The 24,102-nt window shown below is 43.3% G+C and overlaps 1 protein-coding gene across 9 annotated transcripts in view; it reads right to left on the bottom strand.

Moving 5' to 3' along the window:
- Positions 1-24,102, bottom strand: part of CMIP (c-Maf inducing protein) — a 198,556-nt gene that overhangs the window by 3,814 nt on the left and 170,640 nt on the right. For 6 of the 9 annotated variants that reach the window (XM_075939998.2, XM_025184431.3, XM_075939999.1 and 3 more), the window contains 10 exons: positions 16,401-16,466; positions 15,334-15,360; positions 14,834-14,927; positions 13,124-13,249; positions 8,289-8,405; positions 6,705-6,845; positions 5,255-5,302; positions 4,354-4,500; positions 2,373-2,478; positions 1,244-1,314 (listed from right to left, as the gene is read on the bottom strand). In XM_075939998.2, coding sequence (XP_075796113.1) covers positions 1,244-1,314; positions 2,373-2,478; positions 4,354-4,500; positions 5,255-5,302; positions 6,705-6,845; positions 8,289-8,405; positions 13,124-13,249; positions 14,834-14,927; positions 15,334-15,360; positions 16,401-16,466 — 943 coding nt within the window. The remainder of the gene's footprint in view (positions 1-1,243; positions 1,315-2,372; positions 2,479-4,353; positions 4,501-5,254; positions 5,303-6,704; positions 6,846-8,288; positions 8,406-13,123; positions 13,250-14,833; positions 14,928-15,333; positions 15,361-16,400; positions 16,467-24,102) is intronic. The other 3 variants (XM_025184432.3, XM_006122666.5, XM_006122667.5) reach the window with 3 other exon arrangements.

The raw sequence follows: 24,102 nt of genomic DNA, 5'->3' as shown, positions 1-24,102 counted from the left end.
TGCCTGCATTTACAAAGCAAATCTCCAGAGACATGACTCACTCAAAACTGAATCAAAGAAAAAGTCCGTGTACAGTCATAAGAATCAAAACCATCACGCTTCACACAGCCTTTGTCTGAATCCACCCAAGGCTGTTTTTCTACCCCTGCTTCACTTCAGCACATTACACCACACTATCAAGTAAGGATGTGAAAGTGTAACCGTGTAAACAGTTAACTCATGAGCCTGCACTCATTGGTTTAAGTTCACAGTTTCTCACAGGCTCCTGATGCATGTGGGGAGTCATCTTAAAAGTTAGGAATCCCCGGGGAGCCACCTGCTGCCCCACATGTAACCACTGAAAATGTTACTTAATTATACACATTTTAACATCCCTACTATCAAGTTCCTGTAAGAATGTTGACAACAAACTCCGAATATGGTAAATCATGGCATGTGGGGCAGCTCAGGTGTCTCTCTGTAAACAGGAGTTCTGCCTTTATAAACTTCTAAGTAAAAATGACTTTTTTGCCCAGTCTAATGTCCTGTATGTATTCTGAGTCCAATCTTCTAATTAAATTGCTACTTCTTTTAATCCTGCTAGCACCAGAGGGCACACAGCTCTGGGAGAGTGAACTAGAAATCTATTCCAGCTTGTGCATCATTAATAGAACAAATTAAAAATTCTGTGATAGGAACATTTCATTTCTAATAGCACATAAGCCAGAAAGAATCCAGCTTGAGTTTTATATTCCTAGTTGTTTACTTATGCATTCAGCAGACTTGATGTAGGTGTCACCGAGAAACAAAACCCCACAATGTTATTTCTGCCATCACTTTCCTCCCCTCCCCCCAAAATCCTATAGCTCAGACTGCACAATGTGCTTTTCCTGACTTAAACCTTCCTGGATTTGTTACACTCTATTTAAATGCTCCACACACAGATACAGAAACACCTAAATTTAGGCATTGTCTACTTCTTCATCTGGGCATTTCCAGATCATCCACTTCTCCAGAACTGCTAGATTATGGAACTTCTTTTTCGAACAGGTAAAATACAAGGTCTCCCCCAAAGGCTGCCCCACCAGTCACCCATCATGAGGACAAAAATAGATAAAGATGCTGCTCCTATCCTAACACGTTAATTCCAGGATACCGGTTATACTGGCCTATGTTACACAATGCGTTAGTATTTTTATGCCAATGCTGTTGGTATTCACAGACTATTTGTTGACTTTTACAAATGGATCTCAAACTGAAATACCTTGAGATCTTCATAGGTGTCGGCTGAGAGTTTGGTGCTGTTCATATTTAGGCTACACAGGCTTTTCATGGCTAAAAAAAGAAAAACATACAGAGAGATATTGATGGGCTGGCCTACCTGTACCCACTTAATAATTCAGGTTTATCCATAGGCCAATATGTATTCAAAGAACCATTAACATAGTTAAAAGAGTAAAATTTACAACTTCAAATCTGGGCAATGGCATACTGGTCCCAGGTCAGGAATGGCCTTTCATACATGTGCTTACACCTCATTGACTTGAGTAGGATTTAAGCACTCTCCCGAACCACAGCTTTTATTCCCAATGCACTGGTTGCATAAATGTCATGCCAAATAGCATCAGTCTGCACCATGGGGGCATTCAGACGGTGCAAGAGGATATGCTAATCTAGAAATAAAGATGGTCCTCTCTCCATGCTATCTAATTAATTTTGGGCTGCAGTGTATTGTTGAGCTGACTGTTCTGCCTGGGAATTCACCATGCCATCAAGTATTGGCCCATCTGGTACTGCTTGTGATGTCAGACAGCTGCCGATCTATGTTAGAGCTAACCATGTAGCACATGATACGCATCACAAGCCTTTGCATCTGCAATTCCCCTACCTTTTCAACCTGCCATCTCGAGCAGCCCGCAGCACGAGAAATCCTGAGTGGCTAGCTCAGTCCTCTTTTTCCTACTCGCCACTAATGTTAACGAAGTAAAGCCAGGATCTCACCTCCCAAACACCACAGACACAAAACACAGTGCTGGGAATGTAGAATCTGCCCAGCTGATTTATCATGCAGCTCTACATGCCATCTTGGCTTTGCCATTATCTGACTCTCCATAAGGTCACAGTCTCACCAATGGCAGAATGCTCACAATGAGGAGGTGGTGTAGCATTAAGAACAGTGCACTTTAGCATAAGACAGAGATTAATTACTCCTGGGCAGAGAGTCCCATGGGGTACCCCAAATCCAGCATCTAACAAGCTGGGGAGATTCAGAGAGCCAAATGGTTACAACTAATGCTAACAGAAAGTGAAGCCTGGACATCCACTGCACAGCACAAAAATCCTTTTCTTTGAACTCATATGAATTTCTCCTAGAGTATATCTGGGTCACTTACAGCTCAGTGCCAGCAGCCCAGCATCTGTGACGGGAGTCTCGCATAAGTTGAGCACTTGCAGCATGGTGAGATGTTCAGACAGAAGCCGCAAACCTGCATCTCCAAACTGTAGGGCACAAGCACACTCCATTAAGAACAGGTAGAATATTGTTCTGCAAGTAACTTGGTTGAATACATGGAATAGTCAGGGCTTGGTCTGCACAGGAGACTTCAAACCCATCCCAATCTATTACAATGTCAGATGACAAGGCAAGGAGAAAGGTGAAGGAAGTTTGAACACAGATGTCCTGAGTTACAATCTATAGGGCCATTCATTCACTAGATTGAATCCTTTGAAAATGTGTCCCTTATACTAGAGCAGTGGTCCCCAACCTTTCAAGGTTGTCGGGCGCCAGGGGGCGTGGCAGTTCGCCCGCCGGGTGCCAGGGGGCGGGGACACTTGCGCCCCAGGGGCGGCCCCCCCCATAGCCGCATGCCCGGGGCGTCCCCCCCCCATAGCTGCATGCCCGGGGCGTCCCCCCCCCCCATAGCTGCATGCCCGGGGCCGGCGCTCCCCCTGCCATGCGCCGCGCGCCCGGGGCCGGCGCTCCCCCCGCCATGCGCCGCGCGCCCGGCGCTCCCCCCGCCATGCGCCGCGCGCCTGGCGCTCCCCCCGCCATGCGCCGCGCGCCCGGGGCCGGCGCTCCCCCCGCCATGCGCCCGGTGCCAGGCCAGCCCCGAGCACGGTACTAGAGAGTTCCTACTCAGTGTAAGTGAAATAGGGGTATGGCAGTCTCAGCACAGTTCCCAAGTGGATCACACCACAATTAACATTAGCTGGCTACTTGTCTACAAGAAACAATGTAGCAGTGGTAGGGCAATGGTTGTGTTGACTCTGTTCTCCGCTGTTTCTAAATTATACACTGATGAGCACCAAGGCATCACAAGATATTCATAATCCAAGGCAAAAATGGCTCCAATTTGGGATCTCATGTTTCAAATTAAAAAAACGCCTCAACAATTAGGATTATTTCATCCCAAAATTTGTGCGCCTTTTTCATGAAATTGCATCCTTGTCCAGTGAAAATGAATTCATTTTGAGCAAGAATTCACATATAAAAGTCTGAAAATTCTTGTTAGACATTTGTCCTATTTTGCATAAATAAGGACATGTTGCCTGAAAAACTCTGTAGAGCAAAATGGCAAAAAATGTTCATATGAAACATGGAGGAAAAAGATGCACAAATTTTGCAGAGCTACACTGGGACTCAATCTACTATTCCTAGTGTGCTCTACCATAAGGTACTAATAGTGCTGGGACACACACCTTATTCAATACTAGAAACCAAAAACAACAGGAAATGTAAAGAAAAATAAAATCTTAAGCACCTTTCTCATTAAATGTAGGGTAATTTTATTCAATGATTATGGCATCTTTCTGCAGCTTCCTCACATTTATTCATTATTTGATCTCTTCCTCCCATCCTCCCCAGCTCCCCGTTTTTGTTTTTCAAATGCTGATTTCCTTGTGATTCATGGGTGATTCGCAACAAGTAGACTGAACATTATCTACACAATCTCTTGCTGAGTTGTGATTGGGACAAATAAATGGAATAAAATTGTTTCTCTTTCTTAATCCACTGAAAGCACTAGTATTTCTGAGGCAAATACACTGGCGTCTACAATCACACCAGAGCACTTGAGTGTCAATGAGCAGCAATCACTGAAGAAGTGTAATGTGACCAAAGGAAATTCATTGCAACATCTGAAATTATTTGCAATTTTTCACTGCAGTCCCTATCCCTTTATGCCTTCTAAAATAAGAAAAACATGCGTGACTAAGCCATAAACCAGCATATAAAAATAAGAGGAAGGCAAATTCATTCTAAGGAGGCCTCTTTACACATCAGAACGCACATTTTTCTCACAATGACATAACCTGCAATTTCAGAATGAGTCAGCACCACATCCGTCTTGGCACTTCCATCTGAAAAACACATACCTGAGTTGACCACAGGTTCAGCTGCTTGAGCGAAGGCAGTTTGATGAGGTGCTCAGCACAGGCACTCGTTACATTGGTAAAGGCCAGGCTGAGGTTTTCCAGGTTTCCAAAGGATCCTGAGCTTAATAACCGGGCCAAGTCTGCATCCTGAAAGCAAGTATCAGAGTGATAAACAAGAGAATATTCAGTCTACAACCATCTGCAATAACATGACTGATATGCTGGCGAGAAAGATGTGTACAATTGCGCCACATGTTTACAGCATTATAAAAGAACTGTTCTGCACGGTTGCTTCACTGGTCAACAGCTGAACATTTGTGGCAGCACTGCCTCATAAGCCCTTGGAAAATGAATGCAGCAGAGTCTAACATTACAACAAAATCTTCTTTTGCAAGGTTTTTATTATGGAAGACATGGGATTCACTATCAGAGCAAATCCAGATTACCCACAAGACATGTTATTTACCCAGATACAACGTCTATTCCATTTCAAGTCCCGTGTCCCAGTTCTGCTCAGCTGAACTGACTGACTTCTCTGGCATTCATCAAGATGTATGTCATTATAGCCACTGTGACTCTGATGGCCTGTTTCAAACTTTCAAATGTAGAGTCCAGAATCAGATGTTCTGAGCTTTGCTTGTTTTCTGTAAAATTCTGCCCTCCAATCCACATACTAGATTTGATCTTAAATTCCAAATCTTCGGACAAAAACATATCCAATAACCTGACCTGCACTTGTAGAGGCACTGAAAAAGCAGACCGAAAGCACAAGTTTCCCTTTACTTGTGAAATCCCCAAGGGAATGGCTGCCCTTCTGTCTGACAAAATTACTGGGGCCAATCTCTCCCTGTCTACCACATAAAGTACATCAGTGTTTCTAAAAAAGAAGAGAAAGACTCACTGTGGATTTGGATGGCAGTGTTAATCGCGTTGGACCGCCTTTCCTTTGCTGTAACAGAGAACACACACTTTGGTTACACAGGCTACTGTCTGCATTTCAGACCTCAACCAGAGTACAGCAAGTTTTTAGCCAGAACATGCTCTGCTCCAGTTCATAAGCTTCTTGCCAGTCCTCCGACCAGCTTGCCTTGTTCTTCTCGGAGCACTGATTTCTCTCTCACAGTGTGCAGCAGCAGTTGACCAAAGACAGGTTTGTTACTGCGGAGGACAGTCCCAAACATAATAACGGATGCTCACAGGGCTGTTCTTAGGATGTATGGGCTCTACATAGTACTATTAGAATGCTGCCCCGATGGCAGTGGGGAGAGGGAGGTGACCAATGATTTTTTTATAGTTGTGATTTTATAATCTTCAGCAACACACTAATGAAATATTTTTAAAACAAAATTTAAACTTAAGACCCTGTTTACTAACACAGTAACTTTGAGAAACTGACGGTATGAACCTGGGGTTGGCAAATGCTTGTTCCTTTCCACTTGAATGGCTCTTTCACAGATCCATTGTGCTGAGGGTCTGGCAAGCTTTTTCAATTTGATGTTAACTAGACCCTCTCTGGAGGAAGTAGAGCCAAAGAATGGGGACAGGGAGAGGCAGGTGGTTGGACATTAAGACCCAGCAGTGCCCCCACATTTTCAGATGCCTACGCAACTGCATATTCTGAGTATGGGTAAGGATGACTCTGGATGCTCATTGGTACCATAAGGCAATGCTCGGTCAAGATTCATCTAGACTCTATGAGGTTAGGTTCATCTTAGATGAAATAACTCTATGAAGAAGGGCTAAGAGGTAGGAAAAGGACAGCATTCTGCAACTTATCACAACATTCCCTGTTTTCTAGTAAATCACTGTTACTCTGGGTACATTCTTCTTCGGGGGGGGGGGGGGGGAGAAAAACAGAGTAAAGAGGTAAGGCATTCAGAAGGACCAAAGGAATCTCTGTGCAATAGGGGACATTCATTTTCAATTTGTAAATTTCATGTATAAAACTAGGAAATTCAACACAAGGAACTTGTTAGCCAGCATTAATATTGCTTGAACTCGTCAGACCATTTAATTTCGGCCTCGGGTTCATCACCTGGGAACTGAACAAAGTGCTAAATCAGCAGCACCAGACGGATGATGATGTGACGGTTTAAGCACTTCAAAATGCCAGGCTGTGCTACCACCCAAAGGCCACTTGTGTACAAAAAGATAGTAGGATGTGACAATCACACTAAGACTAAGAGTCACCATTGTTCTTTATGCTGGTTAGAAACAGGATACTAAATCTCATACAGGAGCAAGATATGTTATCAAACTCTCAGAGAAATATCACATCTACAGTGAAATCCTGATTCTGGAGCATACAGACTACTATGTCTTGAGGCAATACCGTATGCAGGGTGACATACCAGTTCTTTTAATTCCCTCTGCCTGTCACACAGCTGTTCATACATTCTCTTTCCCACGTCTGTGCTTTCCAGAGTAGAGATGATTTGGAGCTGCGTGTCATTGTTGTCGATGATGTTATATTCCAGCATCAAACACAGAATCTAGCAGGAGGACAAAGAGTGAAGACTATTCAATGGCAGCTTGGCAGATCTTTTCTTCTGGACATCTTGATTGTAGGGAGTATCTTGAGCTGGACATGAACTAGGTGAAATTCTATAGTATGCACTGTTATGCAGGAGGTCAGCCTAGGAGATCTTAATGGTCCCTTCTGGCCTTAAAAGCTACAAATCCTAATTTATTGATGGTGAAAAATGACTTTTTGGACCCTGAACACTTGCCTATCCGCCCTACCCTTTACATCTGAATTCCGCAGTCAATCAATATTACATGGCAATTAAAAAAAAACACCTTTTTCTCCCAATCATTTTGATTGCTTTTCAATTACAGGAAAACTAGATTTTAACATGTAAAATTCAAGCACCAGAAAAACTCAGGCAACACAATATTCAACTTCATTCAGCACAACCACAATATTCAACATTTTTCACCAACAGTTCTCAAAGAAGTGAGTATCCGTATGTCCCCATATTAGAGATGGGGAAACTGAGAAACAGAGTAGTGAAGTGACTTGCCAAGGACTAACAGAGCTGGGAACAAACCCCTAGGTTTGCTAAAGTCCAGGCAGTGGTCTACCCACTAGGGAACACTGAGCCTCTCCGTAATATAGATTCAATTAAAATTATCTAAAATAAATGAAATAAGCTAATAAGGAACTAAAACACCTCCTTCTTATTTAGTCATTTCATATTTCCCTCCAAACCAAAACATACAGCCACAATGCCAGAGGAACCCCTTCTACAAGACACACACAAAAACAACATGGCACCCCTGCTAGTACAAAACCAATATGCTACTCCATGCACTACAAGCACACTTTGGTGTAAACAAATGACAAATTCCAAATGCATTTTTTACCTGGATGCTAGTTTTGCTGGGGCAGTTTAATACACCCCATAAAATACGGTTAGCTAATAGACATACAATTTTCCTAACACTTGATAGAGATTACAGATGGATTTTTATGTATAAAAATCATACAGGGCCTCAGAATGTCCTGTCCTGCACTACATACCTCCCTCTTCCATACACTGCTGAACTGGACATCAGCCTTCTTAAGGCCTGGCTGAGTGGGTTGCCTAGCCCTGCAACCCCTCTACCTTTGTCTGTCCTATTCAACACAGCCATTGCCATCTCTGTCATTTCTTGATTGAAAAGCACTTAACATCATGGTGCCTCTGACTAGCTCCTGAGAACTGCTGGGAAGAAAACAGGCTTCCAATAGTATCTACAGCCACCTTTCATGTATTTCATGCTCTTAACTGTGGCAAAACAGGCACTCCTCATTGTTTGACTTGACTATACAATAGCTTTAAAGTTGGCTTTATGGAAGCATTATCCCAGGTCTTATTCTGGGAGAGGCAGTAAAAGACCAGATACTATTTATTGCCCACCAAACGTATTTGCATGGTTACTCTAGGAATTACCTCCACCATGGTCTGGTTACCCCTCAGAGCCAGTAACATGCAGGGTCCAAGTTTGTTTTCAGCCAGCGAAAGCAGGAATTTTTTTGTTTTATAACAAGACCCCATCAAAATATGAACCTGTTTAGAAGAAAAAGAGGTAGAGATAAGGGAACTGACATGGATGCCCCCAAAATAGCCAGAGAACCACATCCCATCTACTGCAAAGTAAATTATATCAGTCAGTACATGACAAAGAGCTTGCAATATTTCAACAGCTTCATGACAACGGATATCTTTGCATTCTTCTTGACTGAACCCTTGATTGCCCATTGATTTCAATGGGACTATTCACTGGAAAACGTGCTACCCAGCGTGAGCTGTGGGAGCAGATTCTGGCTCTTAGTGAATATAGACTCTATGAAGGAGCTGATCTGACAGCACAGGAAAAGCCCTCCGATTACCCAAGGACGGGGGGGCAGTGGCAGGGAAGTGCCCCACATAGCTTATTAGTAACTCAGTTTCTCTTCTGGGGTGGCCAGTAAGGAAACCAGTTGAAGTACTGGGAAGGTACTGGCAATCAACCTGTTTCACAGAGGCCACTGGATCACTGCCAATGGCTTTTGGTTCGTGCTGCTAACCTAGCTGGATGAGAGTCTCTGAGTGAGGGCAAGGGGTGTAAATCTTTGTGACAAGAGGCACCACCACCAAATTCTTGCAACAAGAGCCTATTGGACTGGCTGCTTGGAAAAGTGCATGTACAGGCAGTCCCCGAGTTACGCGGATCCGACTTATGTCGGATCCGCAGTTACGAACGGGGATTTCTCGTCCCAGAGGACTGGAGCGGCGGGACGCCTGGTCCCGCCTCCTCCGGGGCGAGAAAAGCTGCTCCCCGTCTCCCTGGTCTGCTGAGCCAGCAGACCAGGGAGACGGGGAGCAAAGCGGCGGAGGACACGGGGCCGGACCCACGGCCGCTTCCAGATCAGCTGCAAGCGCCGCGGGTCCGGCCGGGTCCTCCGCGGCTTTGCTCAGCGTCTCCCTGGTCTGCAGAATCTGGACGCCAGTTCCGACTTACATACAGATTCAACTTAAGAACAAACCTACAGTCCCTATCTTGTACATAACCCGGGGACTGCCTGTACAAGAGGAATGCCTTGGGAAGACAGAAGGCAGGGACCACTCCTCCCCCAGTAAGTCACGGAAGTGAGATGAGCCAGATTGTGGGAAACTCCTGTTTCTTTTCCCATCCACAAAACATTGTTTTGCTTCCTTTTCCATACATTTTCCCCTTGAAGGAAAGAGTTATTTGAGTCCCTCTTTATTCTTCTCTGCTCAGTCAGTCCACCAGCTCCCAGGCTTCATATTCTAGGTTTGAGCCTGGAGCCTAATGTGACATCACACCATACGCAGAGATAGCTTTAGGCGGGGAAAGCAAAAGTTGCTTGCAAAATTCAATTGAGAAACAGAACACTTCTCTCAAGAGAACGGCAAAGCCCTTACTCCAGTCCCTAGGCATCTGGAATGGAAAGTGGGGTATGCTGAACTTGTTGCTCACTATGGTACTTCACAAGGAATACTATTTAGAAACCATGCATTGGCTTCCTCACAGAGCAATGTGCGGCCTTCTACAGCTTCTCCTGAGCCAGGATCACACCAGGCAAAGCATGCAGTGAGTGCTGCATCTCTCTGGAGCTAACAGCACAGCTAGTCCACAATAGCTAGATCATTTCTACACAATGGGCACACATGTTGTATAAGACTGTAGAAAAATATGGGTTTGTGTGTGCACACAAAGCACACTATAGAATAGAGGGAGAACAAAGGGGGTAGGCGAGGTATGATTTATATATAGACTCCATACAGGGTATGGCTATAGAACCTCATGACCTTTGATGTTTTAGAGGAGAGTCATGCTATAAGCTTTGTTCCAGGTCTCATGAAGTTCCTCAGTGCCACCATGCTACTAGGCTGTGCTAGAGAACAGCTTATGGAAAACACTGAAAATTATTCTACTGCAGAGACCATTTTGCACACACAATAGAACATATACAACTCCATGTTTTTTCACGCCTTATTTTATTGGCAGCAAGGACTTGCCATTAGCAAAGGATCCTTGTTTCCTAAGCAATGATTTGCTCCTCCTGCAGAATGTTCTCATTTTCAGCAAATGTCCTTATTAATATTTTTTGAAGAGTGAAAAAACATACTGAAATGCTAAGGTTAAAGTCCGAATGGTTTTACCATTAGTCGTTCATAGCTCTTTAAATATTTATCAATGTCCTTTTAAGGAGTCCGGGCTAGGTCACATCACTATGGGTTACCATTACCCTTGCTTTCTCATGCTACTTTGGACTTGTCAATGCCACACAGTTATACAGTCCCCTCAAGAGCAATGATTCACTTGTAACAAAGACAGGAATTAGGACTGGCAAGGAAGAATACAGGAGAGAGAAAGATAAGTTCTGACTAGGACATGCTTCACAACTGGCTGACCAGCTGGAGTTTCAGTGCCTATATAGATAGCCACAAAAGAGCTATCTGTAGATAGCTATATAGCTATATTGCGTATAGCTATATAGGTAGCCACTGAGTGGACCCTGAACCGAAGTTAAGGCTGGCCAGAACCAGTGCCGACAGGGCATCAGGTTAGGACTTAAGTGTGTGGGGCTGCTGCCTAAGGCTAACTGAGCTCTGTGCTTAAAGAGACCCTACACACACCCCGGACAGACAGTTCTCAGGGTTCCCCGCCAGCTTGTCTACCTCAATGAGGGACAGCAAAGCAGTCCTGTCTTGGGAGTGCCCGCACTCGGGACACTGCAGCACATGGCCCACATGGAGCCAGAGCTGCCCCTGGGCATGCCGGTGTGTCTCATGGGGTCGTTGCCATCAGCCCGGCTTTACTTGCTGCAGGCTGCCATCCGGAGAGTCCATCGGGGGGCTGTCAGGATCCAGGAGGCCCTGTGGGAGAGCATCCACCCCGAGGAGTCCTCAAGAACCACCCCAGTCCTTCCCACCGGGGGCTCGTGCGCCATTCCTCCCTCACATCCTTCCACTCACCCCTCCCTAGCCCCCCTTCCTGATGTCAAACAAAAGACACGTATGTTGAAAAATAGAAACAGGGTTTGGGTTTATTGAACAAAACTGGTGGCAGGGGGGATGAAACTCTGGGGTGACTGGGAAAAGGAGGTGGGAGAAGGGAAGAGAGAGGGTGGGAGAGGGAAACCTGGGAGGAGAGAACTGGAAGGGGGAAGCCAGGGGAAGAAGGAGGAGGGGAAGCTCAGGGCCCAGGGTTGGGGGTCTTGCTGGACCAACTTGATTTTCATGCAAACCTGCTCCTGGGTTTGCATGTGGCCTTTGGTGGCCAGGCTGGCAGCTATCCTGCCATAGATGGCTGTATTTCTTTTTTGTTTTTTTATAATGGAGATTATCTATCTCCTAGAACTGGAAGGGACCTTGAAAGGTCATCGAGTCCAGTCCCCTGCCTTCACAGCAAGACCAAGTACCATCCCTGACAAATTTTTGCCCCAAATCCCTAAATGGCCTCCACAAGGATTGAACTCACAACCTGGGGTTTAGAAGGCCAATGCTCAAGCCACTGAGCTATCCCTCCCCCCCATTCCTCTGTCTAGTGCGGAGATCATGGACATTGGGGACACCCCCCTCCCCAAACCTGAATAAGATCCATGATCTCCACCCTGGACTTGGAAGGCACCTGCCTTCTCCAGCCCGTCAGGCTCCTGCGAGCTGGCAGACTGCTCCTGGGGAGCGGTGGAGGGCTGGCTGCCAGTGGCTTGCTGGCTCATGTTTTGGGGCCACTGGGTCAGGGGCCCCGGTAGCCACTGCTGGCTCTGGGCTGGCAGGCTTGGAGCTGGCACAGGCACTGTGGCCAGGGTCTACCCCTTTAATGGCTCCAGGGCTGGGGGAGAGAAGAGTAAGTTTTCCTGGTTGTGCCCAGAGTGGCCACCAGGGCTCCCTGGGAAGGGCTGGAGGCCCCTTATTTTGAATTAAGTGTCTACACAGCACTTAATTTGAAATAGCTATTTCAAATTTGGCGTTACTCCTCGTAGAATGAAGGTTACCAAATTCAAATTAAGCGCTTTGCTATTTCGAATGAATTTCGAAATAGCGGTTTGCATGTATAGACGCTATTAAAGTTAATTCGAAATAACAGCTATTATTTTGAATTAACTTCGCAGTATAGACATACCCTTAGAGAGGGTGTGAGAGTGTCAGAGAGAGAGAATGTATTGGTTCAAATGTCCAGTTTTGGGGATGGAATACAAGAACAAAATCCCTTCAGGTGACCATATTTTACTGACACTCAGATTGTTAATGGTGATCATTATCCAATGGGAAACTGGGGTGTTTGTGTGTGTGATACCAATAAAATAACGGGTTACGTTTTCAAAAATGAGAATGCTAGTTCAATTATTTGCATGAGCAAGCACATCTGTCTTTTATTGTGCTAGCTCCTGTCTGTGCCCTACAAATGCCTAGTTTATATTTGCAAATGGGTGGGTGACACTCCTGCATTGTCTCAGACTGCATCCACTTCTAAAAAGTAACTTCTAACTTCCTTTCCGAAACATACTCTTCTATTTGTTTTAAGGGTGTGTTGAGGGAGCTTATTTAATGAGCTATATATACAACATGTATGGATTTCTTGTTAACATACACGCTAAATTGCTACTATAACTGAGAACAATGGATTTCAACTGGTTCTATGAAGGCTTGGATTTACTGGTTAAAAAATGATACTTCACAGTGCCATAATTTTGCAAGACAGGCACAAAACAAACAAAGGTATTTATTACCAGCTACATATTGGCTAAAGGCTGCAAACAAATTGCTAAACTCACGTTATTGCAGACACGTACCATACTGGCAAATAGTTCTCCATCATCATCACAGGCCACTCCCCCAGGGCTGTATAGCTGGAACCAGCCATCTTTGCCAGCCCGTACACTCAGCAAACACGAATGGACCTGCCAGACAAAGCAAAAGACATTCAAAGTTAGAGTCCACCGATATAATCAGCACATTTAGCACATCACCCAGATGGATCAACCACTCCACAAAGCGGGGGGGGGGGGGGGTCTCTTTTGGGGTGAATATTATTATTTACAAAGCTGGAGACAATTCATTATTTTTCTTTACTCAGCAGAATCAGCACCTGAATAAGGAGAGAAGCTCTATCAAGGCTGGTTGACCAGCCCTCAATTTCCTCCACACAAAGCCCAAATTAAACTAGAGCAGATCCACCAGGAAAAGAAAACAGTTAAATTGCTGAGCTCCTTTGCCACATGCATCTTCATCACTCATTAGTCCAAATTTGGCTCTGCAGATGCCACTGCCATTGTACTTTCTATTATATCTACCTCCATGGTCTTTAACAGGTGTCCTTCCCCTTCTTGGGCCCTGCTTTACAGCAAGCTTTTCCAGTTGTTACTTTTGCTTTCAGGCCCGCCAATGGGAGAGGGGGAGCAAAGGGGGCAATTGACTTGAGGCCTGGCGATTCAAAAGGGCCTAAAGCTCCCAGCAGTGGCAACAGCTGGAGCCTCAGCCCCTTTAAATGGCTACTAGAGTGCTGGATAGTGCATTCCAGGCAGCTCTGCGGCCTGGCTGAGGGGCATGGTATGCTTTGGGTGGCACTGAGAGCAAGATTCCCAGCCCCAACTCTTCTGCTGAGAGGCCACGCCCTTTTCAAGAGTGCAGAGCTGGGTCCCTCCCCCTGGTCTTGACCAGGGCCCTGGCAAGTCTGTCAGACCCCCTCTTTGCTTTTTAATGGGTGCAGATTTATTTCAGGTTTTTTGTGCAAGGGGAGTGAAGCCGATCATCTTTCATTTGGATATATAATAATCTGCGGCCAAATTCATCAATGGTGTAATTCTAGAGAAGTCAACAGTTACACCAGAAGGCTGAGTTTGACCCTGAGAGTCTAAATTAAACCTAAATGTCAAAAATTCTCGACCTGGAGGACAATGAAGGTTCAGCGTGCCCTGGCCTGCAGTTCTATGGTAGCACTTTTTCACTGCCTGCCGATAGATAGAAAATTCATGGAGATGAGAGGCCCTGTCTGAATCAGCTGCAGCTGGTTATGTTAAACAAGTTACATATGTGGCTGTGAAGCAGTCAGCTGTCATGATACAAGAGCTATGCACCGATTCCAGGAATACCCTTCTTTGTTCAGGAAAACAAAGTCACTAGCACACAACAAAACTGAAATGTAACTAAACAAAAACTCATTGTTTTGCAAATCACAGGACCCGGAACTTGCTGCTTTCCTGTTTTCAATAGATGACGAAGAGCTTGGAGGAACCAATAGAAAATAGGAAAATAATTCTTGCTGGTTGCACTTTACTGCAAAGCACTGACATCATCAGCTAATCACTGCCACACAGGATGGAAGGCATGTTTATATATGAGGCAAGAAGCCATTCATAACACTGCAGCCTAACTCCTGAACGCATTTTGGCTCTCTAGGTGAATCAAGAGCAGAGCCTGAAAGCTGAACAGTGCTTTGGCACTTGTACTACTTCATGCAGGAACATTCTGACAGGTGCACTCACAATCCCTTTGATGATTACTCTGCTTAACTGGAAAAAGAGACTCACTTCTTGTCTTGGGTCTTCTGCAAATCTTTGAATCACATATTTCAGCTCCCTAAAAAAATAAATAAAATAAAATATGAAAACCAACAGTTGCAGAATTCACACAGGAGTCACATTTCTTGTGGGTTACATTTGAAATTAGGTGTTTGCATAAATAAATGGAACAGCGTTCAAAAGAAGTAGGTGGTCTAAAAGTGATAGGGCCTATTTTAAAAAGAGTCAGAAAGCTTTTGATGACGTATAGCGACAAACTGCTCTGTAAATTCTATCTGTATCAAATGTCTTTAGTCCTTGGACTTTTGCTGCTGCAGTATACTGCAAAACTTTTTTGTTAACAGAAATACGCTCAGACCCTCTCAGACAAAAATACTGAATGCAAGGCACTCCAGGACCCATCCTTGCTAGTGCTAACTGATTATGGTATTACAGAAAGGTATTTTAAAGAAACAGATACTTACTTTGTGAACTTCTCATGTGCAAGAGCCCTGAAATTAAAAACAGAAAGGTATGAGGATTTGATGTCTTTATTTTGTAATTCTTACCCTATATATTCCATAAACATGCAAAGCAACTGTAACCTACATAAAAGGGGCAATATTTCTGAAATAGACTGAGATGCAGTCCCCCCCCCTTTCATTTAACAGTTACAAAAACAAACAGTACAAGGACAAACCCAGTCTTTAGTCAGATAAAATCCATTAACTTTAAGAGGAGGTTCATGTCAGCAGAAAGAGTAAAAGACTGTATGATTTGGCCACCAAACTTAAATCTGTAAACAGAATTTTGACTACATTAGACCCAAGTGTGATCTTTAATTGCACTGCAAGGTCACAACTAATTGGTGTCAGACATCAAGCAGAGCAATTAATGGTCATTCTGAAAAGTGCATTGCATCATGGTACTGGGTTATATTCTCCCTGGAGAAGCTCAGGGACTCACTCAGGCAAATGACAGCACTGTTTCCTATCTCCCAAGCCATGTTATAGCCCAGGTAGCCTGGTGCAGAAGAGTTGGACCTCGCTACTTCAAGGCACTAGGCCACTGGGGACATGATAAGCTAGTAAATTGTACCATTATAGGATGTAATGTTCACCTTTGGAGATTTGCACTTTATAAACACTAGCGCTCATTAATAGGTTTCACAGGGAACTTGGCTACTCCTTAAGTGGCAAGGCAGCTTCTTCTTTCTATCAAAACACCATGACAAACAATCTAAGCCTTGATCACATGGATGAAATATCCTTGGACAGTAAGTCATGCGCTTCTTCCTCCCCACTACTACTTCCACCTTAGTGTATCAAATTATTCAATCCACTTCAGGATCACCTTGGAAAAAAGGGGAGAGGGATACAAGGCCAAGGAAATTTCAAGCTTCTCTTTCTGTGGCCATATGGAACAAGTTCCATTGGACTTTTCCAAAGTACAAGTTCTCCAGTACAAAAACGTTTAAAAGACCCTGAGATTTCATCATAAAACAACCCCACCAACAGGGATCTCAACAAACAATCAGGTGCTATGAACTTACTCCTTGGGAAATGGGATAGGTTGAAGCAAGCTGGCCAGAGCTGGTCTCCAGTCATCATAGTCCGACCTATGAGAGGAACATTGTTATGAGTACCAAGTGCATTTAATACATACTGTTAGCAGTTGGTTCAATGAGTCAGAAGTCATTTACTGTAAGCAGCTGCAACTTCTCTGATTTACTGAAGCACTCTAATGATCTAGGGTGACATTTTCCCTTTTCATTTTCAGCATGTTCTCTGACATGGTGCAATAAATCAGATATTTACAATGAAATGTTGAGACTTGACCTCCAGAGGCCTCCTCCACGTCACTTTAAAGACGTTAGTTGTTTATGAGACCTTCTAGCATTTAATTGCTAGGTAATATTTTTATTTAACTTTGAACTACTGTTACTAAGCCATTATTATTTACATCTCCGCTCTGAACTTTAATCAGACCTTTTTTATGGTGGAGGTGAGGGGATGAGCCAGATTACAAAGCTGCCTTCATGTTTGTCCTACAAGTATCAAGTGCAATGTTACAGCCTGATTAATAAAACAATTACATTTAGTTAATTTGAGATTTTTGTGAACTTCACTTGGCACCATTTTCAGGCACTTGGTGCGCACTCACAACTCATTAGACCCTTTTTTTCTTCTGCCTCTCAGAGGCAGCCGCTCCATTATACAACAAAGTGGCATGCAATCAATGGAATAAAAGAGTAAAATCTCTGCTCCAGAGAGCAAACTATACCCAAAGAAAAAGAAATTAAAATACTTGGCACATGGGAATAGTGCCATTTTAAACCAGACAAGGACTGAGGGATGATTCTGATCATGAAAAGGAGAAAACAGCATTGTCATTTTCCAAAGACTTTTTTTTGTGTGCAGATACATTTTGTTTGGAAAACACTTCAGCAGTGTAGCGTATGTATCTGGGTAAAGGGAAGGAAAGGATGGCAGAAGAAGCAAGACATCTATTTAGGTTGATCCTGTGCAGAGAATTCACAAGTGGAAATATCTCCTCTCTCTAAAATACCAGCAACACATACGCTGCTACTTGATTAATTTTATTTTCATCTTCAGTGTCTGCGGAGACAGTTGGCCTTATCTGAAGTACCTTCCAAAGGAGAATGTTCATGTGAACAGAGCTAAGGGAACAACAGGCTTCTGATGCAAGTCTTTGCCTGGAAAACCAAGCTCCACAATGTGCCCACAAGGTGGGAACTACAGCCGCTCCCGGACTTATGGCCACCTTCACTTACGACCATCCGCACTTACAAACAAAGTGGTCATAAATGTGGATCCGAGTTACAAACGGTGATCTGCACTTACGAACAGCGCGGTTGCCATGTAACTCTATGGGATCCGAGTTACGAACAGTTCGAGTTACGGACCAAGTGTTGTTCCGTAACTCGGACAGTGGCTGTATTCAAATGGGCTGGTCAATGGGAAGAAGCAAAGAAGGTACGTTTTGTAAAAATAATACTCCAACAGCCTTTCACCAAAGGATCTTAAACAGCAATTAGTTAAATAGGCTCCACCACACACACTGCAAAAGAGTATTTTACCTACAGTCATTTTATAACCACTTACAGATAAGTCAAATGAAGAAAAGAGAATGTAAGTGGTTTGACAACTCTTGTGGCCAAACTGGGAATAGAACTCAAGAGTCCTGATGCCCAGTTTGCTGTCCTAAACACTAACAGTACCACTTAGCAGGGGTAAGAAGTCCAAGAGCTCCTACAACACAGGCTGCTCCTAAGCTAAGCTCTTAATATGAGACAAATGTTGTAGAAGATCTCAAAAAGACTGTGTGGGAGAATTTTTAGCTCTTCCAAGTTCTGTTACCTTTTAGATTTGGTTTTAAAAGCTAGGACACTAGAGACTCCAGCTTTATTTCACACTTGGCACAAAATTATGATGTCTCTCCAGAGCGGAACAGCGCGTAATGTTCTCGGATGTGCATCGTGTACTCATAGTACTAAGATCGCACTCAGTTAACAGATAATAAACACATGGGAACCCACAAACAGTTATAACAGGGCAGAAGAGGTTCTGTCCCAGAGAGAAGGAATTATAGATGAGTACTGCGTCCAAAGGGCCTAGCAGCCTTCCCTAGTGGAACCAAGTCAATTCATCACATATAAACCAGACCCCCACAATCTTTAAGATATGTAGTTTAACATACAGTAAAATCCAGTTCACTAAACAATATCAATGCATGAATATAGGATTATTAACAACAAACGTATGAACTGACAATGTAAAGACCTGATAAAATTCCAATTTGAGACAATCAAAGTGAACAAATTAACAAATGAGGTAAATAAAACCGAGAGTATTATGACTCCAGCCCACTGGAAAACCTGGTGGCTTCTAGTTCTTTAGCACAACAGACACCACAACCCCCTGGGAGTCTAAAGGCATAGAAAACATGAGTGACCCAAGAAAACTGTGAGCGAGGCTAGTCCCATATCCTAGTGGTCTCTCTTCCACCTTACCATATGAGAGTGTTGGGTGGGATTCACACTTTAGGCACGAATCCCTTACATGGCATGTGTAACTGCAGAAAAACGACAATGAAAGGTACACACTTTTGGTTTCTCTATTCTGAAAAACAGCCTGCTTTTTCATGAGCATATAACCAGCTTGCACATCTACATTCTGAGCAGTTTCTCTTAGAAGGAACAGGATCTCAAATATTGTGGCCAATATGGAGTTTAGAGACATGATTTAGATATTTGTTTTCACCGAACGACCTTGTCAAGAAACAGTAAAAGAAATTGGTGTAAGATGGCAGCATGAGAAAGGACGTCAGTTAAGCACATAATGACTCAGATTTCTCCAGGACTGCAAACAACAGTTGAGAATCCTGACCATGTACCCTAATAAATCCAACTCGTTTATTACCTTCTTCTTATCTTTAGTACTTGAGATAAAAGGGGAATCTCATTCCATGTCAAGCTATGGTACTCTGTAACAGAAAGCCTCCAGTCTAGCCAGTGATTCTACAAGGCATCAGGCCTGATCTTGCCTTTTGTCATGCTGGTGTAAATCAGCAGCAACTCCCTTGAAGTCAGGGTATACAACTAGTGAGAGACCAGAATCAAGCCCACTGCAGCTACAGTGCTCTCTCAGCTCTCATTCAGAGTTTCTTCCTTAAGACCCAGAGCACTTTTGTGGACAGTGAGCAAGGCTTTGGTTTTCTACCATTTCATAAAGGAGTGCATTCCTTCAAATAGAATAGTCCCTGAGGATGGGCCTGCCTGAAGATGATTGGTGTTAACATGAGAAAAACACCATTCACTGACACTAGGGATGTCATCCGTTAAGTGGTAAGCACCATCCTTAGCGGGTGATGTTTACCAGTTCAGGTTAACCAGCACTCAGTTAACAGCTGAGTTGGACCAGCCTCCCACCGACACAAGCAGGGGCCATTCCAGCCTTCCTTCTCATGCCCATGGGATCCAGTTTAAGCGGTTAACTGGTTAAATGTAACATTTAACTGATTAAATGGAATTTTACATCCCTGACACAGGCCCTTTCACCAGAGAATCTCCAGGCCCTTTAACAACAAGTATTTATTAAACCTCACAGCAGGCCTGATGAATAAACATAGGCACAAAAAGGTTAAGCAAAATACATCTAGGTAGTAGATAGGGTTGCCAAGTGTCCGGTATTGACCTGGACAGTCCGGTATTTTCGCCTCCTATCTGGTAAAAAAAATTCAGAAAATACCATACACTTAAAATGTCCGGTATTTTCCAGGGTTTTTTCCCTGCCAGGAGGCGAAAATACCAGACACCGGGTAACCCTACAACACACTCGAGAACTGGGCCCAGCCCCTGGCCTCCCTCCCCCGGACTCCCTGCTTACCTGGTTCTGCAGGGAAGCTGCCTTCTGGCTTGATCAAGAAAACAAAATGGCCACTGGCAAAAATCCTAAAGACCACAGGGAAGCAATGCCTTCCCTGCGTCTTAGTGCTCTACCGCTCCCCTGTTCCTATACCTATTCTGACTCTGCATACACTGAAAGGGGCCATGCTGTTTTATTTTTATTTTATTTTTTACTTTTATTTATTTATTTATTTATTTATGCTTAATAACTCGGAGTTCTTTTTTTTCCCTTCCTCAACAACTTTGGTCTCCCCCCCTCCAAGAATTTTTTCCCCAGTTTTTTTTTGGGGGGGAAGGGGGGGGAGGGTGTTCAGTATTTTTGGTTAAACCATCTTGCAACTCTAGTAGTAGAAAAGGCAGGCATTAATCTTGGGAATCTTGTGTTCTGACCACTAAACTTTTAAAAATGAGTAGTCCTGTGGCACCTTAGAGACTAACAAAAGCAATAGGCCTCTGTAGAAGAGAGATGAAGAATTCCTGCTAGATGCAACCATTTAGTCAAAGTTCACAATTCATATTCAAGCTGAAACTAAATTTTGAAAATTATTCTCATTGAACCTATGGTTTGCTCCTACATAGCTTTGAGATAAAATACAACAGAACCTCAGAGTTACAAACTGACCAACCAACCATACCCTTTATTTGGAACCAGAAATACCCAATCACACAGAAGCAGAGATGGAGGGAAAACCCACAAATACAGTATAGTACTGTTAAACTATAAGAAAAGGAAAGTTTAAAAAAAAGATTTGACATGGTGCTTGTTTCATTTACATAAAGATGATTAAAAGCAGCATTTTTCTTCTCCATAGTAAGTTTCAAAGTTGCATTAAGTCAGTGTTCCATTGTAAACTTTTGAAAGAACAGCTATAACACTTTGGTCAGTTATGAACAACCTCCATTCCCAGGTTCTACTGTACTGTGATCCTTTAAATCAAGAGACAGACCACTGCAAAAAGACTGGGCTAAGAAATGCAAGGCTTCTTCAATACACACTGGAGTTCAACACTTAAGATCCTTCCCAACAGAAGCTTAAAAGCTTAAACCTACTTTAAGGTTTAATATTTGAAGTCCCTGTGACATCTCAGGTAAAGTTTTATACTGTGAAAATCCTTTCTTGAGCAATCTGGAGAGTTGTGATTAGTTATAATATGCACTAATCAATTATTTTGACTGATCTTCAAAGAAAATTGGGAGGAGGAAAAAAAGTAGCTAATTAAAAGAGAAGAGAGAGTGAGACCTTGCAGAGAGACTCATGCAGAAATCTGTGACTCTCTATATTAAAGTTGGGATGTTAGCTACTTCAAGCAGCACATCACTTGTTGAGGAAGGTCTATGAGGAACATTAGTAATAAATGACATTTCATTTTAAACAATAGGCGAAAAGGAAAACTGCTTTAAGTGAACTATGTAGAATGTGGACACAGAAGTGTATTCTGAATACAGGTAACTTCTTGTCATGCACCTAATCTCCTTTTCTAGTCACTCTTGAATAATAGTTGTATCAGCCAAATCGTGACCACAGAAACATGAAATAAACACCGCAGAAAAATAACATGAATAAAATTAAAACGGATTAGAAGCCTCCAGCAGTGTCTCGTTCTCCCACCAACTCGCTCTTCAAACACATTCTCACTCTCTGCAGATCCCCTCAGATTATTGCACACAGGGTTGATTCCACCCACCCCCTTTTTTTGGTTCCTATAAAGCTCTGAAGCCCTGTTGGACAACTCAGGGCTGTTTAAAACAGGAAAAGGTAGAGCACTGCAGTATCTCTGGTTGGATATTAACAATTACTGCAATGAGCCAGACAAAGAGGCCACAGCAGGGGAGGGGCAGCACACAAAGAAGCAGAAGGCACAATGAAAAGTGCCTATGACAGAAATTTCCCCTGTAGCTGTTCAATGGTTGCTGAACTAAAGGCTCTGGCTCACTAATAACAAGCCTTTTTTTCCCAACAGAGGGCTTTGGTGGGAAAGACGACACCGTGCATCATTATTCAGGATTTCATCTTACATTTCCAAATCATGCAAAAATGAATGCCAGGATTCTGTGTTATTGAGTATGAAGCTAACAGCAGAGTTCATGGAAAGCTAGCAGTAGACGAGATATCAGGGTGCTAAATACAGGACGGCTGTCGGAGTGAACACTTGCCACTGCAAACAATTTAACATACCCAGAAAATGGTCTCAGTCTCTCTCGAATGTTAGTCACCAATAATAATTAAATAATCCCTGCCTAAACTGCATTTGCCTTAGGGCCATCATGATCATCTGCCTGAAGAAATAATACACTTTCCTTTCCGTGTATCACTTTTCACCACAAAATGAAAATCTGTCTACATGCCACGTGCAGCGCAAACAATCCAAAACATATTAGTAGCCCAAGGCAACCCTGATAAACATGACATCAGACAATCTGCTCAGGATATTCAGTAGGGTGTTGACTTATTGGGGAATGCAGAGGATGCTGAGGAAGCTGCAGTGCATTGGGTGCAGTAAGAGAACCTGGAGTTTGGGGCAGTGTGGACTGATGTAAATTTGAACTGGCTCTTTGGGACTACTTGACATAAAATCATTTTTACTGGGCACGCACGTGGGTCAGACGGAAAACGCTGTTGCCATTTTCTGAAAAAGGAGCCAGAAGCTTTTTATGGTCAGCATTATTGTTTTAAAAGCAAAATGTAATTCTGCTGGATCAACAGCTTTGAAGAGTGAAGTCCTCTTGTGTTCACAGTAGACAGAAAGCACAAGTGCCAGCAGTGTAAGTTTCTCCAGGAATCTCTGCCCCCAAACTTAACTGTGTCCAGTACTTCACTATATGCATAGCCCACACTGTGTATTTGGTTCTTCTTATAGGTTTCAAAGGCAACCCACTACACTTTGGACAGCAGTGGAAAGAAATAATAAGAAAGAGGAAAGATGGTCATGAGAAAATTTACAAGCATTGTTGCTGCTGCCTTTCCTAGTAGATTCTGCTCTTGTAGATCAGTTAGCCACTATTTTCACTTATGTATTAGCCTGGTTGACAATAGTCAATGTCTCCAGAGACATGAATTAAACATGCTTTTTTTTTTTTTTTTTTTTTTAAGCATAATTGCTTGGATACCCTGAAGGTAGTACTCCCACAAACTGAAGAAGCAACTATCCCACAGACCTCTGCATATACGTGCAGCATGCAATTGGTGCCCTAGTCAGTAAGGCTGCAGGGAGCCTTTCCTCTTCTTCAGATGTACAGGCCTCAATTATGTGATCTTAATCAGCCAGCCAAAGTGGAGATACAGACCAATTTGCCAGAAGAGGTTTCCCGCCTGTCAGTTTTGCAAGTAGGAGAAGACCTTACTGACATTACACTGGAAATGTGCTCCATGTGGTGGAGAGAGTTTTTATTGTACAGGAAACTCTTCAGCTCATGGGAATCAACACTTAAATCAGGGACTGGACAAAGTAAAAAATAAAGATTTCTGCTCTTTCAAAAAAAGGGAAAGTGCATTGCCTGGTACCGATGGTACCATCGCAGTTCCAGGATCTGAGAGCGCCTATTTGACACTAAAGTTTGATCCATCACTCAGGGACAAAAAATATACTGTATTCCAGGTGAGATTACAGCTTCTTTAAAATCTGTCTAGATGATTGCTTACCTGCCAATAACTTGTCAAAAAATTAGTATAGATTTTTCTTTTGTATGTGATAATGATTGCGTGTTGTTACTTGGGTGGATTTTATAGTTCTATATATTTGGATCATCAGATATTCCTGGTTCTATCACAGTCATTCCAAAGCGGATGACAAAACCAAACTTGGTTTCAGCTGAACTTTGTCTAACA

Source organism: Pelodiscus sinensis, chromosome 12, assembly GCF_052426305.1.
Source record: "Pelodiscus sinensis isolate ZL-2025 chromosome 12, ASM5242630v1, whole genome shotgun sequence".
NCBI classification, from domain to species: Eukaryota; Metazoa; Chordata; order Testudines; family Trionychidae; genus Pelodiscus; species Pelodiscus sinensis.
This window is presented reverse-complemented; position numbering and strand designations above follow the sequence as displayed.